Source organism: Acanthochromis polyacanthus, chromosome 2, assembly GCF_021347895.1.
Source record: "Acanthochromis polyacanthus isolate Apoly-LR-REF ecotype Palm Island chromosome 2, KAUST_Apoly_ChrSc, whole genome shotgun sequence".
NCBI lineage: Eukaryota > Metazoa > Chordata > Actinopteri > Pomacentridae > Acanthochromis > Acanthochromis polyacanthus.
In genome coordinates this window covers 31,195,436-31,215,554 of record NC_067114.1, presented here as the reverse complement: position 1 = coordinate 31,215,554, position 20,119 = coordinate 31,195,436, and the positions used below count along the sequence as shown (strand labels likewise).

General features: G+C 42.0%; 1 protein-coding gene across 3 annotated transcripts in view; it reads right to left on the bottom strand.

Annotated features, from left to right (window-relative positions):
* Positions 1 to 4,145: 4,145 nt before the first annotated feature.
* Positions 4,146 to 20,119, bottom strand: part of LOC110952429 (protein shisa-8) — a 166,575-nt gene continuing 150,601 nt past the window's right edge. For all 3 annotated transcript variants that reach the window (XM_051942378.1, XM_051942370.1, XM_051942373.1), the window contains one exon: positions 4,146 to 9,705. In XM_051942378.1, coding sequence (XP_051798338.1) covers positions 9,203 to 9,705 — 503 coding nt within the window. In that variant the 3' untranslated portion in view covers positions 4,146 to 9,202. The remainder of the gene's footprint in view (positions 9,706 to 20,119) is intronic.

Below are 20,119 nucleotides of genomic sequence, written 5' to 3'. Positions count from 1 at the left end.
TGTTTTCTGCTTTTTGCTGCTCCTGATCACACTCTCACATCCCTGTACAGCATACTCATGAGGACCACATCTTTGCCCATTTTTCAAAAGTAGGACACCAGAGATGTGTTGGCTGTCAACCCAGAACTTGGCTGAAATGACAGATGATTAGAGGTACGTGCAGTGCAATGGATAGGGTTCTACTCGTGAAGGTGGTTTTATGCTATTATCTATTTTCACCACGTTTACCTGCTCTCAGTCTGGGGTTTAAAAAAATCCCTTTTTTCTTCTCTGAAATGGTTTTTACATATCTGAACACCACACAAGGGTGAACAGCACTTTGAATTCAGGATATGGTAAAGTCTTTCAAGCCTGTGGGAGTAGCAAGAGCAGGAACACACTTCACAGAGAATGCTATGTTTAAAAAATCTAAAATGTCTTTCCATAAGGCTAAAAGCATTCCAGTCGTGTCATACTATACATCCTACTGTAAATAATGAAAGGCCTCATTTACAGAATCACATTCACAGAATCATTGGCCAATCACATCATCGGTGTCAAAACTAATTACCTTGTTCATTCAAAAGATGTTTATTGTGAGCAGTGAAAGTACGTTCGGACTCAGACGTTCCTAAATGGATTTGAAGATGTGAGGAATAAACCAAGTAGGAAGCACATTTAAAAAAAGCAGGAAGTGGAGATTGTGATGGAGCGAGTCCATCTCTAAGTGTCGACAGGCCAGGAGAGCCTGTCTCCCCCTCAGTGTACTACGCGGCACCAAATTCATTTCCACAAACACGACAATATACTCATTTCATGCCATTTAATTAGCGCATTTTCCATTGTGTCTAAGGGTGCACACTTAGAAACGTTGGTCATTTCCATCTTAAATATGCTAATTTCCACACTCACCTTCCGTGTTGCGAGACGCTGTGCTCTGCGTCCTCTCCTCTCGCGCTCGGGATGCGCACTGGCAAAACCTGGCTGTTTCCGCTACGATAGATTAAATATCCCGTTCTCATGCACACAGCGGGTCATGTGATTCCAAAAGAGGCGCACCTTAGCAATTAAGGGTTTTCTGATGAGTTTAAGGTTTTATATGAAGGGGTTTGGGGCTGGTGGTTTCTGTTATACATGTGGAAATTGTGCAGGCATAGCATGTCACCCATTTACTTGTAGAAATGGAGTTTTCTTTAGTTTTCTGTCTTGGGGGTGTATCCCGGGAGGAGCCAGCGGGGTATATAGGGAGCGTCCCCGCTCCACAAGTGAGTCGGCTACCGGTTACACAGGAGGTAACATGGGCTCTGTCTGAGTAATGCAGAAATTAAAGGGGTAATATGTTTTTGGTTAAAAGTTGGGTTTTAACTTTTGATGGACTTTTTACATTTTGGGTCATTTCCACTGTAAATATTTATTCATATTTTTTTGGCACCTTTTTCTGCACTGTTCAGCACTAAATAAAACACGTTAAAACGCAGTTTTTGTCATTCTCAATTTTTTGTGAAGAATCCCGCCACAGAGATTATGATTTTCCTAAATGACAAACAGTTGATACTGACTCCTGTCTTCATCTCTCTCACTGCTCTGCAGTGACGAACCCTCTAACCCTACATTGACTTTTCCATGTATTTTAATGCATCAAGACTGAGCTTTATTCAAGGAGAACAGTAGGCCATTTGACAGGCTGTAGGAAACAAGGTGACGCAAAAGGGTTTTCTACGTGCACTCGGATGACATCACACACATCAGGAAACTCATCCAGCCACCAGGAAACTCATCCAGAACAAATTAAATGATAACACACTTTTTTGGGAGACCCAGACTTCTTGGATTCTGTATGACAGAGAAATAAGAGTAAGACGCAGAAAGAGATGCCTCCTTCCCATGAGCCAGTAATGTGAGAGGATAAGGAAAAAGTACAAGTTCCTTCCATCCACGTTCACATTTTTGTTCGTTTTTGTGAATTTGTGTGCCTGTGTGTCATTTACCAACAAACCTGAGAGCGCTCTCTGCAGGGAGTCACGCTTGGAAACTCCTAACTAGGTCATATGAAAGCTCGAAGCAGATCTTTTGGGCTGTTGCTCGTAGGACGTGGCAGTTTCCTTGCTAGCGCTGCCATGAGTGCTCTTGTCACAACCGATTAATTAAGAAAATGTGTGGGAAACCAACTTAGAACTCAGGGAAACTAACTCCTCAGTCAGTCTCCTAAGTCAATCATCAGCCTCTGACAGTCGTTGCTTTTAGGGGCTGTTTTGTGATGAAGTGCTATAATTCACTCCATCTCCCTTCTCCTTGTTTTTTTTCCTGAGAATGTTTCATGACAAACCGCAGCAAGGCTGAGTTTGATGAGTTTCAGATGATGTTTATAATGAACCTCTTCCTGGGATTTTGCAAAATCAGATGTTTTAAAGCATTTCCTGCTGTCCTGAGGCTGCCTCGAAATACAATCACATTATCTTTTCTTCTAGTACATAGTTAACCCTACCCTAACCCCCTTAGGGTAAGGGTTAGGGTTAACTAATCGCTGGCAGTCTCAACGATACAGACAGGGTTAGCAACAGCAAATGGTTACAGGGTTAGCAACAGCAAATGCTTGATTGGTAATGAAGAAGTATGGAGGCCAGGTCAGTGCTTTTAACTCTTTGTCTTGCTCCTTTAGTTGTTCCCAAGTGGTTCTTGCTGTGTTCCAGGTGCACTGTAATTGTGGGGGTTGGTCTCGGGCCATCTGGGAGTGCTACTGCCATTGGTTTGGTCTGCAACAGTGTCTAGGTGGACTGTACAAGTAGAGAACAACACAGCATAAGAAGACGATCAGTGTATCTGAGAGACTTTCGTGCCTCTTAAAGTTAAATAATTTAATTCAAAGTTAGCTTTGACTTGGCCGTCCAACAGTAACAAAAGAAATTTAAAAACATGTAAAGCATAATAGCCTTATGCTTTACATAAGGCTGTACAGACTACGGCACAATAATGTTGTGCCATAGTCTGTACAGCCTTATGTAAAGCATGACATCAGGTACATAGACAGATGATGATTAACCCTAGGGATGTTTTAATTTTGGCCACAGCTCTTGCTTTCATCAGAAGCGTCTCCCTGATGGCGTGTGACGTGTCAGCCCACAGAACCCATCCAACGAACCATGAAAAACACAACACAGGCACCGTAATAAAACCGGACGCAAAACGAGCAGGAAAAAGTGCAATGTGCAAATTGCATGGCATTCGTGCAACTCTTGCAATAACACAGGCATTGGGGAGACAGGGAGAACAAAAAAAGAAGATCAGAAGCAATGCGAAAAGGAAAAGGCAGCACGACTCACCAGCAAAGCTCCAAAGCATCAGCAAGCACTACAGGAAAATCTCGAATCATGGCTGCCAACCCGTCCCGTCTGTGGACTGTGGAACCCTAACCCTAACTAACGCTGGATTAAGGAGGCTATAGAGATCAGGAAGCGGGTGGAGAGGGCCATGAACAGGGACGAGGAGGTTAGGGTTAATGCTCTCCGACACCTAGCCCCAATGGACATCCTATTACCTTAATCCAAGAAATTGGACGCTGAGGGTTGCAGGTTGCTCAGGTGGGATGGTGGGGTCTGTTGGGCTCACCACGACATGCCATTACGGCATGGGCGTGGTTGGCCTGGTTGGCCTGGCTGACCTGGCGACTCCACTGGGCATGTCACAAATCTGTCGGCTGTCAAAATCTGCCGGCTGACACGCTATCAGTGAGAACCCTCTATCTATGCACCTGATGTCTCAAAAAATGAAGTCAAGATAACTGTGGTGATCGAATCATGACATGGTGATGATTGTTTTTGAGATAGGACTACAGCACATTACCTACCTACTTCAGGTAGGTAGATTTTACTAACGCTGGAATAGGACACACTACCTACTGTAACATGGTAACCCATGACCCTAAGCTAACTGCCTGCTGGATGCAGCTTTTTATGGTCCACAGACTCAATCTAAGACAAGGTTAGCTTAGTGTTACCTAAGCCTCACCCTCACTCTTCCTTTTTGTGGTAAACAGCGCAAGTGGGACCATTTTGAGGCACAATAGACTAAACAGTCGACACACACACACACACACACACACACACACACACACACACACACACACACACACACACACACACACACAGGTATGACGACTAACTCTGATATATTTCTTGAAAGATTTATTCAAACAGGACACATGGGCCAATGTAGTATGAGTGCCTATAGACATTTCAGTTAGTTAAAACTTTATTTTGTATGCATGAAAATTCTGTTCATAAATTCTCTTCAAACATAAAAACAAAACTCTTGAGAAATTTGTCTTGAGTGACATCAGATTGCCCAGTCTGCTTTTACATCTATAAAAAGCCCTTATATAAGCTGAGTAGTCAACAAATTTCACAGCAGACAAATGGTACAGCATACACAAGTAGTACAAGTAGTACATAGCAATCCAAGACAGCCTATTGCTGCCTAATACAAATTATCATGAAACAACGCATGACAAATAATCACAATTATTATTTCATTTTGCAGATGCAAAAACTGTACAAGAAATCACTGATTCTTTCAGCTAACGTGTTGGCAAAGCACTTGGATACAATGCAATATCTTTAAAATCTTTGTGTTTCCACGACATGTATACCAAGATCACAAGCTTCAAACAGGTGACTTGCAATGTGACTTGAAATGATGGGATAGGGTTAGGGTTGAAGGGTGCACAGCCAGCCATGAGTCTAAAATCTGGAAGCACTTTTAAGTTTCCATTGGTCAAATTAATTTTTTCTACTGAGCACAATCCTCTGTAAAACACCGTACAAAAACTGACAGAAAACAAAGAAACAATTGAACCATACACCATAATCTATATATTGCTAGGGATCATGGAGCCCAAGTATGTCTACCAGGTTGCATTCAGATAACCTGTTGTAGAATACTTGCATTGTGTATTTTATAGAGAGGAAGTTTTACATACAACAGTCAGTTAGCTCTGAGATGAGCGAGCGACGCCATAGTCTGTTGTTCATCAGGAGAGATTGAGTAAAACGCACTCTAAGCTGATGATCTGAAACAGTCTCAGCATTCTCACTGTTTTGGAAAGCATCAGTTAGGTGTACTCAGTTTCTCCTGATCCAAGGCTTTTGGTCCTGTTTCACACCACAATGCTGTGGACATTGTACGTAGGATAGAATTAGTCTTATACCTCTGTGACTGTTTCATGTGTGTTTGTGCATGTGTTCAAGTGTCTACAACAGAGGCAAAACTGTGGCTCATCAGAGGCCTTTTCAGTCACATTTATTCAGCTTCACCGCAGCTGTTTTCAGTTAGATGATGTTCATCCTCAACATCAACGATGACGTTCTGTTTTCCAGGGAGTGATTGTGGCACCTCTGATGAAGGCATCAGCCAATCACAGTGCTCGCTTTGACTCTGTCAGTCAACAGAATATGAGGAAGTTTTAGTCTGTGTCTACTGACTCTAGCCAGTGTTGTTGTTGTTGTTGTTGTTGTTGTTGTTGTTGTTGTTGTGTTCGCCCCACAAGGCTGCTTGTCAGCGTCAGCTGCCGTACAGTGCACTTCTGCCACCTCCCGGTGCTGTGTGAATTGGAGAACTTCCCATCTACAGCCACATGATGCTTTTGAAAGCTGGTTGTTTAGAGATAAAACCCAGAATGAACGACCATCGCTGTATCAGCTGTGTCCATGCAACCCCATTCCTCTTTTCTCGTCTCATCTCCTTCAGCTTCTCTCAAGCCCCCCTCTGCACAGTCCTGCTTGTTTGCTCGTCTCTCCCTTCGGTTTCAACAGCCTCATTAGCATCCACCCCTAAACTCTAAGGAGGGCTCCACACAGACAGACAGAGAGAAGATAGGGATAGGGAGAGGACGGTTGAGCGCTTATTGCTTTACTGACGCATATTGCTTGTTTACTCGCTGTCATTCCTCGTTTGTTCCCAACCTCTAATGCATTCCGAGTGATTAAGGACAGACCCCACAGAATATTTTGGTAATGCTTTTAAAGGCCAGAGATCTAGGCTTAGGCTAACCATCAAGATAGTCTCATGGTAGGTCTCATCCCTCATGGGGATAAAAGTCAAAGAGACAGGGAAGCCACGAAGGCGACTGCATGAGCGCAGATGCGTTTGATGCATATTCACTGCATCTGCACTCATGCAGTCGCCAGCACTCTCCCCATCCTCTGCTGCTCCCCGCAGCACTGCACAACAGCTTGCCTAACAGGTTTTTCCCATAACCCTAACCCTCAGCCGTCGCAGTGTTAGCTGTTAGCTGTTAGCTAACCATAACCCACAGCATGCGAGAATAAGAGCTATAGGATTAGGGTTTGGCTGGGATTTGGTTGACTAGCATTTCTGCTAATCAACGAATCTGAATCATTCACGTAAAAAACGCCAGAAAATCTCTAGATATGAATTTTTATGTCGCTTTCATGTTACAGACAGTGTTGGTGGATGCTGGTATGAATGCAGTCAAGTTTGTGTGGGTGCTATCACGGAGTAAATCTGGAGAAGTCAGTCTTCAAAAACCTCACAGATATGGATGGACAGAGGGGAGGTCAGGCGGTGGAAGAAAGTGCTAGAAAGTGCTCTTTCACTGCTAGAAAGTGAAAGAGAGACAGATGGAAAGACAGAAAGAGAGTGAGAGCGGTGGGGACTTAGAGAAAGTGCTAAATAGTATGCAACTGGAAAGCACTGCTGTTTGATGAGCTTCCACCACCTGCCTGATGTGCTGTAGAATGTGCCAGGCATATGCACTGCGGCAAAGCTGCTGTCCTCATGATAACACATGAATATGAATTCAATCAGTGCGCCACGCTGACTGTTCTGTACTGTGCAGTATGGAGGAATGCATGCAGTGCAGTGTATTCTCAGTTGGCTCTCAGGGCTGAAAGCAAGAAAAATACAAACAAATGGAAGGCTATAATGCTTACAATAAGAAGATACTTATTGGAAGATTATTATGCCAACAACTGTGAGACACTTTAGATGGTTAATCATGGTGATATGGACTGGATCGTTGAAAAAGTGCAGGAGAATGCCGCTAACATGGAAGATAAACTGGAATATTCCTCTAAGCAACTCCAAACCCTGCACACCTGCACATCTCAAGTCGAGCAGGTGTACAGTTGTGCAACTGTTGGGCTGCATTTTGGAGATATTGAATCAAGAGCAGGGGTAAAGCTGTCCCTGGTGACCACATGCAACTCTTTAGAACTTCTCGTATTTATTTTGCAGCACTCAGATCTCATCTTGTTCATGACAAGCGGTGAAAAAACAACACGCAAATTAGGCAACTTTGCAGTTTCATCTTTGAACTGGCTGGTCACACCTCCAGCACAAAGAGATCAGAGAACAACAGAACTATCATCAAGATAGTCTGTCCCCACCCTAACTGTCAAAGTAAATACCACTGAAATCAGTAACTAGGGTTACAATTGGTTGCAATGAGAGTGCATTACGTTGTACTTTCTTCTGAATGACCGTTATTTTGTGCCCATTTTCGACATTTGAAATTCGACCATTGTGCCACCAAAAACACTTGCGGCAATATCTCTGTCAGCATGAGAGAGCTGACCAGGCCACCGGGTGCTGGGTTACACTGCTCTTTGTTTAAGTGCTTGCTTTCATTCACTTTTAGTGCTGGAGTGTTAAGTAAATTGCAGTGCACCGACACGTGGCGTCAGCCTTTCAGATTTTGTTGGCTTTGCAGCAGTAAACACAACTGAGATTGAGGTAAGGTGTTCCTGAATCCACCACTGCTATCTCTTCCTGTAACCAAAAACTGATTAGCATGTACTCATGAAAACCAGTTATCCCAAATGTATGGGGCCAAAAATAGCAAAGCGGATGTACACAATTCTGCAGAGAATGAGGTGACTTCGTGATGACCTTGTTATTGGATACAGGAGCTATTTTATGTGAAGCAGTTAACCAGTTAAACATCCATAGTTACAGGGAGAGACTGTGACTGAAATCTGCTGTCCAACAAGCTATAACTACAAACAGTGAGAGAGCTTGCTTGTTCATCTGCCCAGTTTTGTTGGATGGGTGTGTGGAGAAGTGTGTGCATTTGTTTGTGTCTCAGAGGGGGTGAAGTGGTGGGGTTGACACTGCTGGGAACCTTCTGGAAATTTTGACAAGTGTGTGTGTGTGTGTGTGTGTGTGTGTGTGTGTGTGTGTGTGTGTGTGTGTGTGTGTGTGTGTGTGTGTGTGTGTGTGTGTGTGTGTGTGTGTGTGTGTGTGCCCATGTTTTTGCTATATTGTGGGGACCCAATGTCCCCACAACTGTAGGAAAACCGAAAACTATGTCACTTGTGGGGACCTCAAGTTTAAACAGTGTTTTCTTGGCCATGTTGTTGTTACTGAAAAAATTAAAAGTGCAAAAATGTTTCTTTAGGGTTAGCCATTGTTTTGGTCAGGGTTAGGGTTTGGTTGGGTTTAGGGTTAGGGGTTAGATATGAATGGGAGTCAATGGTATGTCCCCACAATGATAGCAACACATACACACGTGTGTGTGTGTGTGTGTGTGTGTGTGTGTGTGTGGTTCTCATCTCATTTGCCCTTGGACTGAGATGAATCCCTCCATCCCTCCCACGCTACCCTGCCCTCATCTCTGGTATGACTTGCCCGGCTGATATCTCACTCTTTGGAGGGCCGCAGGGCAATGGATGCTGACAACACAATGGCATTGCATCTGCTGATGGGAAGCCAAAGTCTTGGTGGAAACCCTCCCCCCACCAGCCTTTCTGACAGTCTCAGAATAGGGCTAGTTGGTGGGGTAAATAGAACCTTTGTGTTGGGATTTGAACATTTGAACGTGGTGGAGTGGCACTACAGAGCAGCAGAATGCCATCAAGGTGCCAGGGGGTTGAGAGGAGACGGAGGAGAGAGCTGTGCCAGCACACCAAGAGGCCACTCAATTATTTAGAAGAGCTGCTGGGTTCAAAGAGTCACAGCCAACACCTTCCAAACCACCACCTTCACAGCTCATCTGTGGCTGCCGATGAGCTGGATTAGGGTGGGTTTCTGATAGCGGTCACTCACATTATTATTATTGTTTGTCTAAAAAAATTCCAGATACGATATTTGCTTGCCGCCTCACGCCATTGTAGCTGTGGATATAGAAAAGATATCAAAGCATTTTTCCTTCAACTCCACCAGTTTTTTTTGTTTGTTGTTTTTCCATTCATGCCGTTTGTTCCCTTTATCACACAGTGACCTCTGTCTTGCTGTTGGTGGCCAGTCCCTTGTGCTTCGGGTGCATGTGTGGTGAGTGGCCGTAACCCAGCGGCTGTGAGAAGAGCTCCGGCAGCGTCTCGATGCTGAACTGCCTCTTGTTGGAGTAGGCCTGGCGCCGGCTGTTCTGCTGGTGCAGCGGCTGGTGCTGCTGTTGCTGTTGCTGCTGGATGGGGTGATGCTGCTGCCCGAGGCTCATGTGGGAGGCCACCGGGTGCTGGATGTGGCTCTTACTTGGGTCCCATGCCTTGAAGGCCGAGCTGGAGGTGAGTGGGTGGGTGTTGGTCTTGGAGATCTTAGGCTTGGGGATCTGGGAGGCGTTGATGGTGATGGCCAGTGGTGCATGGATGTCAGGTGGTGGGAGGAAAGGCTTGTCCTTGGGGTGGAAGTTGATTGGCTGGAAAGTGGGAGGAGACTGGCGATGGGTGTAATCCACCATTGGGTAGCTCTTGTAGTAGTCTCTTGCGCTTGTGTCTGGACGAATGGAGAGAGGGGGGACAGCAAGACACAAGAGACATGGTTATTATGTGGTCATTATAATAGTCTTAATAAGTACTGTTCTTACTGTAATAGAGGTGAACAGTCAAACAGTCGATACAAATCAGTTCGAAGGATCGGTATCACATCAGACTTTTTAATGGTTCAGCATTGCCCAAAATAAAACTTGGGTAAAGCAAAATTAATGTCATTCTGTATTACTAAAGTCATCTGTGCTTTGTTCAACTGAGCTCTACAATGTGAGAATTTTTCTTCATCACCATTTTCAGAGATGAAGAAAAACCCTAACCCTAACCCCAACACAGGTAGCAAATACATTTTGTGAGTGACTGGACAACATGTCAAATAAAGTTTGGCTGTTCTCTGCAGCTGGAGTCTGGATGAGAACAACCATCCAGAAGCTAAATGCTGGGAGTTAATGCTAAAACACGCATCACTTTGGAACACACACGTAAGGCTTGTGACCTTAAAATGATTTCCTTAATTTAATCTTGAAACATAAAGGGTTGTTGTTTTGACACAGTGAAGCAGATGGTTCTTGTTGCCGCTTCCAGGATATATTCCTAATGTGGTAAGAGCAAATGTGGTAGTCTACTTGTGTATTGGTGCACCAGTAGACTTACAAAATCCAAGGGGCTAGTGAACACATTTATATCCGGTCCAGTTTATAAATCTCAATACTTTAAGGAAATCAAATGATCAAAAATCAATTCAGAGTTGCATCGATTGTGATCAACACAAACAGTTTGAAGGTGTTTAAACTGAAAGAGAGCTTAGAGTATTTGTAACCCTAACCCTTTTATCTGTGGTGATGAATTAATGAAGGAGAACTCATGACGAGCAGTCTTCTAGCGTGCTGGTGACCTGATGCATCTTCTGCAGTCAGATTTCAGTCCACTGGTCTCTGCGTCACAGCTGTAATCCCACCTGACATCACTACTCATGATCTTTGACATGGAAGCTAGTTCAAGTTAGTTAAAGCTAGTTAGTACTTGATCTCTGCATAAGTTTGAGGTCACTAGCGGGTGATAAGAGAAGGACTTCTGGGGCAGCGATCTAAATGTGGCAGGAGCACTGGGAGCAGTGTACTGGTGCACAGGTAGACTATCTCCAAGGGGATTGTCACCAAATGCACCAAATGAACAAGAAGTTCAAGTGCAGTCTTGAAACTTCTTGTTCAAGATTAGGGTTAGGGTTAGCCTACTTGCTCAAGACTGCACTTGAACCCACTTCTTGTGGGGCGGCATGGCTCAGTCGGTAGAGCGGCCGTCTTGCAACCAAAGGGTCGCTGGTTCGATCCTCATCCAGTCGTGCTCATGTCTAGGTGTTCCTGAGCAAGACACCGAACTCCTGATGGGTTGTGGTTAGCGCCTTGCATGGCAGCTTCCGCCATCAATGGGTGAATGTGATGTATCTTGTAAAGCGCTTTGGGTACCTTGCAGGGATAGTAAAGTGCTATATATACATATAACACATTTACCATTTGTTCAAGTGCTTCTGTTGTTCCACCTGTAAGAAGTGTTTTCTCTCTAGACAGTTTCAGGAGTAACCTTCTTCCAGTTAAACTTCTGTTCAATAATTTAAGCTCACAAACAGATTTTAAAACTCAAGACTTGTGGTTTTTAAAATGAATACTTGTGATCTAATCAACTTTCAGATAAATGTGAGCAGCATCAAAGATATAGAGACAAATTCTGAACTTGGTAAGTCACTGCTTGTGGTTCAGGTTAAACAGAAATGCACAGAACATTGACAAACATATTCAGGTAAGCATTAAATAAACAAGTTCTGTCCCAAGTGGACGTGCATGTGTGTCCATTAGATGATTTACTTGAACTTACATATTGAACTGACATTTGCACTGACCATGGAGTGAAAATGCAAGTAGCACCAGCAAATAAGAATACAACCAGATGATGAAAATGCAAAAAATTACTGCTATGAGTGAGTGGCGAGTAAAAGGGGTGATTAGTAAGGAGCAAAAATAGAGCGGGTTCTGCACGTCGAGTCAGATTAGTGCGAGGTCCCCGAGTGGAACTCAACTCTGCTGTTTGGTCATCAGTACTGCCAACCACCCTTCGTCCACTCTCTGCCCTGGAGATCTTAACAACCTTGTTTGCTTGGCCCTGTTTACTGGTCCAAGCAGTTATTATTTTTTTCCTGGAGAGAAATAACAGAAGATAACTGTCTGATGTTTATATTACTAGAGCTTTCATTACTGCTTTCATTACTCTGAATCAGTCTTTCTCCTGGGTTTCGTGTCTTTTTCAGTTGTCTTCTCCATACAACAACAACACAACATTATCAGGCAAGCGGATTAAGGTTAATACTAAGCCTTAAACAAAGAAATGCACACCTGTGTGTATGATCTTACTGTTATTACGAAGCAAACATTAAAATTGGAATGCCCATAGTGTGGTCAGAGGATGGATGATGAGTTGAATTTCATTTTCAGAAAGTAGCATCAATGAAAGTGGCTGACTGTTTGAGATTTTGCCAGACCGGTTTTCTGCTCACAGAAGCCGTCGATTCTAATAATAAATTCCAGCCAATATACGTGAGAAAACTTTTTTTACGTTTGCATTTCCAGAAAAGCACCTACAGATGAAGTCTACCATTCACAAGTCAGGAAACTGTCCAACACTATCACAGTCCTGTAATTGCTTACTGAACGCTTTATATGTGGGTCTATTGTGAAAAAACAGACCCCAACAGCTTCAGCAGCAGCTGCTGAGGAAGGAGGCAGTTGCAGGAAATCATTCACTCCCTCAGAAAAACTCTCCATGCTGGCCTAAGGATTTAAGCACACTCCTGCTTTTCTCAATGCACCATCAAATTAAAAAAAAAAAAAAGGCTCCTTCATTCTGGTTAGGGTTAGGGTTAGGGTTCACAGCAAACATCCCTCCTCAGTCAACATGTCATGCTGGTAACCTTCCAGAGATACCAGAGAGGGACAGATAAGTAACAAGGAAACTGGTGTAGGCAAAAGTAGAGCAGTTTTGCAGGACGCGGACACGTTGACGACGGTCAGTCAACATGTCTGCTCAGTTTCAGATGAAACTAATCAGCTTGTCAGACTGCAAGACTGTCTTAAGGACATAAAGACCTGGATGACCTGTGATCAAAATAGTTCTATTTATATAGTGCTTTTATCCAAAGTGCTTTACATGATACATCACATTCACCCATTCACGGCAGAAGCTGCCATGCAAGGCGCCAACCACGACCCACCAGGAGCAATTAGGGATTCGGTGTCTTGCTCAGGGACACCTCAACATGACCTCAACAGGCCGAGGATTGAACCGGCAACCTTCCAGTTACAAGACAGTCACTCTACCCACTGAGCCATGCCGCCCTGCAATGTCTGACTTCATTCAGACCACACTGAAGTCATTGTATTTGGCCCCAAACATCTCAGAAACTCACTTTCAAACTATATGCTTTGAAAGTCATACTGGATGGCATTACATTGGCCTTCAGTAGGGTAGGGTCAAAGACCAGTACTACTCTCACAGTAGTACTGGTCTTTGATCAGGACATGTCCTTTAACTCACCCATAAAACTAATCTGTAGGACTTTTTTTCACCTGAGAAATATTGTAAAAATCAGGAACATCCTGTCTCAGAGCGATGCAGAAAAACTAGTCCATGCCATAAGTGACTGGTCAGCTAGGCTCTTAAAGTCCAGTGGATTGATTTAAACAACTCTGGATAACCATGAACTGGATGAATGAGAACCTACACAGACATCCAACTAGGCTTGAATAGTGTAATTCCTTAATATCAGGATGTCCCAATAGTTCTCTGAAACATCTACAGCTGATCCAAAATGCTGCAGCCAGGGTACTGACGGGAGTCAGCAAGAGAGATCATATTTCGCCTATGCTGTATGCTGCTATAATTCCAACAGGAAGCTCCTGTTAAATCTAGAATAGAATTTAAAGTACTTCTTCTGACATATAAAGGTCGTAACAACTGATCTCCATCACCTAATGTGATCATAATATGCTATCCGATAGTACCATATTATCCTAGTAGAACTCTTGGCTCTTAGACTGCAGGCTTACTTGTTGTTCCTAGAATTTCTAAAAGTAGAATGGGAGGCAGAGCCTTCAGTTATCAGCTCCTCTCCTGTGGAACCAGCTCCCAGTTCGGGTTCTGGAGGCAGACACCCTCTCTATTTTTAAGTCCGGGCTTAAAACTTTGCTCTTTGATAAAGCTGATAGTCAGGGCTGACTCGGGTGACCATGAGGGGGTCAGCTGGAGTGTTCCTCTTGGACGTGCACAATTCACTATATAATAATTATGCTATCTATAATTGTGTTTGTGACAAATAAACATCTTCAATCTTCTCCCATTCCTCCACCAGCAGATGGTTCCCCACATAAAGATCCAGGTTCTGTTCCAGGTCTCTTCCTGTTAAAGGGTGTTTTCTTGCCACTGTGTCTGCCACTGGCTCTGGAGGTTCATATGGGTTCTGGAAAGCGTCTTGAGACGATTTGACCTGATATAAATAAAACTGAATTGAACTGTTGATTAGTGTGCATTTGTGTTCATATGTACATGTGTGTAAACATTTGCATACATTCTTTGCTGAAAAGGGAATAAGCTGTGCATCACACGGTTTTGGCAGAACACAGTCCACATTGTGCTGTAGTTGTAGTATCCAGTGTTTCACGTAAATGTTCTGAATCTGATTCGTTTTGTTTCTGTAACTCTTCTGTTCACTGGGTGCAATCACAGTATTCATGTTTCTTGGTGTAATAATACACTGTAATAATACACTTTAGCAACAACCAAGCTTTACTTGACAGAAATATGGGTCCAAATCTCTGGACAGAGTGGGGAAAATCTGGGACGGTGCAGAAACAATGAATTAAACACATGCTTCCTTCTCACAACTGCTGTTGCTGTCCATCTTAGTGCTTCCACACATGTTGCCAGCAGGAGCACCTGACAGCAGGGTCCTGTGTGACGGCTCACCATCCTCTCCATCTGTTCCTTCTCTTTCTCACTCTAACACAGTGATACAAGAGACACTGTTAGATGCACTGTATCTTTTTATTTTATGCTCTTCAACAACATCAGCTTTTTACTCGCTATCCAGCATCAGCCTGAAGCGAGGCCCGTGGGCCCAATCTGGGCCACTGCATTATAACTGCATAAGCTGCAGCCTGCAAAGGATTTCAGACACTGACAACATACTGTATTCTGTTTGGTCTATTTTTAATGCCATTTCATTATGTGTGCTCATTTATTATAGCTCTGTAAAGTGCGCATTAATATGCTGCCATTGTGATAACGGCATATGTATCTACCGGTACATATATGGTCAGAATATTTTTGGTATGTAATCCACATTTAATATTACAGCCCCTGGCACCAAGCCTGGTTTTATGTTTTAAATATGGGGTCAGCAAACTTTAACACTCAAAGAACCATTTTGACCCGTTTCCCACAGAAAACACCGGGAGCCGCAAAATCCTTTTGGCATTTAAAATCAAGACAACACTGCATATATCACCTTTTTACCTCTATGCCCTTGTTAATCAGTTGTGATTAATTAATTAATTACAAAGCCTCTAATTAGATACACTGTAAAAATCCAATTAGTTATCATTACTTTAAAAAAGCGTGCAAACCGGTTGCACTTAAAAAAAACAAGTAAAGAGAACTAGTTAAATTTAGTTGTACTAACTAGCACTTCCTTTGTGGTAGGACACAATTTAAAAAATGAATCTATATAGATTCATTTTTTAAATATTTTTAAATATTTATCTTACTTGGTTAATGTTATTTTTGCTCCTGGACCTCATATGTTACGTAATGTTAGCTGGAAATCAATATTTTGGGAATGTCTATTTAACTTGTAAAATCTATTTATCTTAAGCTAATAACTTTTCTCCGGTAAGTCGCTGCCCTGTTTTCCAAGATGGCACTCCTCTAACTCTCTGACCTGCTGCCTGGATGCTGGAGGTGACATCGAGCTGTGTTCTTGCGAGTAACCTTAGTACTCATGAGTACTTTTGACTCAAAGACAGACGTGTCTTTCTTGGAGTGGAGCTTTAATATACAGACTTGCCATTCTTGAGTAAAAAATGATGTGAAACTACAGGCGTTGCTTCTCCATCTCCTCTGCATCAACTTTGCGCTCTCATGTCCCAGCCAGGGGAAAACCCCAGCAGCACATCCGGTGGAGTGACACGTCAAAATAAGAGCGGAAATTTAGATACATTATTAGCAGATATTACTGCAGAAATGAGAATATTAAAAATATGGTTTGATAGAAACCAATTTGATACATTTGATACAATAGACCATTCCATATTATTGTTAAAGTTGGAAACATTTGGTGTGAGAGGGATAGTATTAGATTGGATGAGGAGCTATTGGCAAGATAGAGAACAGTTTGTGGAGATTGGTGGTAGTAAATCTGAACACAGGACGATTGTTTGTGGAATCCCGCAGGGTTCTGTGTTGGGACCAAAATTGTTTATTCTTTATGTTAATGATATATGTGAGGTGTCAAAGTTATTGAAATTTGTTTTATTTGCTGATGACACCAATTTATATATTTCTGGATATGATATAAAAGCTTTGACAAACATTGTTGAACAGGAACTGGTTAAAATTAAGACATGGTTTGAAGACAATAAATTATCATTAAATGTAAACAAGACAAAATTTATGATTTTTGGCAAGAGGAAAAAAAAGGAAGAAAATGTTGTATTGTCCATAGATGGAATTAAAATAGGAAGGGTCAATGAACTCCACTTTTTGGGAGTAATATTGGATGATGGTCTAACTTGGAAAGCCCACATTGCACATGTAAGGAAAAAAATGTCAAAAAGTATTTTTTTATTTTAAATAAGGTAAAGCACATATTAGATTTTAGGACAATGAGGACACTGTATTGTGCACTTATATTGCCCTATATTAGTTATTGTGTGGAAGTTTGGGGAAACACTTATAGAAGTAACACAAAACCACTGTACTTTCTACAGAAGAGAGCCATCAGGATTATTCATAGAGCAGATTATCAGGAGCACACAAATACGCTCTTTTTTGATTCTAGACTACTGAAGTGGCAGGAATTACTTCAGTTACATACATTATTAGTTATGTTCAAAGTTAAAAACAAAGTTTTACCAATAGCAATACAAAACTTATTTGTCTGTACTTCAGAGGAGCTTGAGCATAGAAGGAAAGGTCACTTTGAACAGCCATATGCACGGACCACATTAAAACGGATGTGTGTGTCAGTAGTGGGTGTGAAACTCTGGAACTCTCTTTATGATGAAGGATTGTACAAATATATTTTATCTATAGACAGTCTTTAAAGATAGAACAATGAAATTATATGCAAGAGCATAGGTGTTTTGTTTGACTTGTTTTGGGTTTTATTTTGTGCCTAAATTTGGGCTATTCATTCAGGGCAGGTTCCTATGATTCAGGAAAGAAAAGATGTCCTGTACAGTTTTGTAAGCTGCACAGTTGTACGTGTTGTGTTTGTTTTGTATTTCATGGAAGGATGTGGAAGGGTTTTTTTTGTGTGTGTGTGTGTGTGTGTGTTTTCTTCGTTTTTTATTATCTTTGAATGTATTTTGTGTGGATTGCCTGAATATGTTTACTTAGCTGTGTGAACCATCTAACAAGGCTATCTTTAGTTGATAAGGGGCAGGAAATATAAGATTTTCTTCAGCCTGCTCCTTTTCGAGCAGGGGTGTGTATGGCATAACGTGTGTATGATTGTACATCTGAAGATCATAAATGTGTATTTCTGTGCTACACATCCTTGATGAAATAATTTTTTTTTAATTGAACTGAATTGAATTATTGATAAATTTAAATAAGACAAAAGTACTGATATTTAGTAACTGCAGAATAAATTCACATGTACAAATCGAGTTAGACAGAGTGCAAATAGAAAGAGTTTCTCAGCATAAATTCCTTGGGGTAACAATAGATGAAAGGATTAACTGGAAATCACATATTAAATATGTACACAACAAAATGTCAAAAAGTATCTCGGTGTTATACAAAGCAAAACAGGTGCTGGATCAGAAGTCACTCCACATTCTTTACTGTTCACTAGTCTTACCATACTTAAACTACTGTGTAGAGTTTGTTACATTCATTATTCATTCTCCAAAAAAGGGCATTAAGGACAATTCACAAGGTTGGGTATCTGGAGCACACCAACTCCTTATTCTTACAGTCAAAATTATTCAAAATCACAGATTTGGTGGGACATCACACAGCACAAATAATGTATAATGCCCAAAATAAAATACTACCAGGAAATATTCAAAAAAAAAATTAGTGGTCGAGAAGGGAGATATGATTTAAGAGGAAAATGCAACTTCAAAACGTGTAGTGCCCGAACCACTGTGTTTCAGTCTGTGGAGTCAGACTGTGGAACAGTATGAATGTGGAGTTGAAGCAATGTACAAGTATAAACCAGTTTAAAAAACAGTACAAAAACATGATCTTTGCACAATACAAGGAGGAAGAGGGGGCTTGACTGATGCCAGGTGTTTACAGGAGTTATGGTTTATGTTGTTAATTACTTAATTGGTAACTAAGGATGAATTACTGATTAGTTCTATTTCTGTTCATAGCTCAGTGGGTAGAGTGGCCATCTCGCAACCGGAGGGTTGCGGTTTGATCCCCCGGCCCGTCGTGCTCATGTCGAGGTGTCCCTGAGCAAGACACCTAACCCCGAATTGCTCCTGATGGGTCATGGTTAGCACCATGCATGGCAGCTTCCACCATCAGTGTGTGAATGGGTGAATGTGATGTATCATGTAAAGCACTTTGGATAAAAGCGCTATATAAATACAACCATTTTTTACCATTTGTTCTCTTTAGTATGAGGGTATGTGCATGTATGTATATATGTATGTATGTATGTGTATGTACATATGTGTGTATGAATGCGTATATGTAGATAGGTGTATGTATGTGTGTATATGTGTGTATGTATGAATATATGTAAACGTGTGTATGTACACACGTGGACAAAATTGTTGGTACCCCTCAGTTAAAGAAGGAAAAACCCACAATTCTCACTGAAATCACTTGAAACTCACAAAAGTAACAATAAATAAAAATTTATTGAAAATTAAATAATCAAAAACAGCCATTACTTTTGAATTGTTGATTAACATAATTATTTAAAAAAACAAACTAAAGAAACAGGCCTGGACAAAAATGATGGTACCTCTATAAAAGATTGAAAACTATTTGACCAGAGTGACATGATTAACTCAGGTGTGTCATTTAATTGACAACACAGGTGTTTCCAAACTCATAATCAGTCAGTCTGCCTATTTAAAGGGAGACAAGTAGTCACCCTGCTGTTTGGTGAAAAGGTGTGTACCACACTGAACATGGACAACAGAAAGCGAAGGAGAGAATTGTCCCAGGACATCCGAAAAAAAATGATAGACAAACATCTTAAAGGTAAAGGCTATAAGACCATCTCTAAACAGCTTGAAGTTCCTGTGACAACAGTGGCTCATATTATTCAGAAGTTCAAGACCCACGAGACAGTAGCCAACCTCCCTGGACGTGGCCGCAAGAGGAAAATTGATGACAAATTGAAGAGACGGATCGTTGGAATTGTATCCAAAGAGCCCAGAGCAACCTCCAAAGAAATTAAAGGTGAACTCCAAGGCCAAGGTACATCAGTGTCAGATCGCACCATTCGTCGTTGTTTGAGCCAAAGTGGACTTCATGGGAGACGACCAAGGAGGACACCACTGCTGAAAAAAACTCATAAAAAAGCCAGACTGGAATTTGCAAAAATGCATGTTGACAAGCCACAAAGCTTCTGGGAGAATGTCCTTTGGACAGATGAGACCAAACTGGAGCTTTTTGGTAAGGCACATCAACTCTATGTTCATAGACTCAAAAACCAAGCATACGAAGAAAAGAACACTGTCCCTACGGTGAAACATGGAGGAGGCTCAGTAATGTTTTGGGGCTGCTTTGCTGCATCTGGCACAGGGTGTCTTGAAAGTGTGCAAGGTACGATGAAATCTGAAGACTATCAAGGCATTCTGGAGAGAAATGTGCTGCCTAGTGTCAGAAAGCTTGGTCTCAGTCGCAGGTCATGGGTCTTCCAACAGGACAACGATCCAAAACACACAGCCAAAAACAGCCAAGAATGGCTGAGAGAAAAGCGTTGGACTATTCTAAAGTGGCCTTCTATGAGCCCAGATCTGAATCCCATTGAACATATGTGGAAGGAGCTGAAACATGCCATTTGGAGAAGACACCCATCAAACCTGAGACAACTGGAGCTGTTTGCTCATGAGGAGTGGGCCAAAATACCTGTTGACAGCTGCAGAACGCTCATTGACAAATACAGAAATCGTTTAATTGCA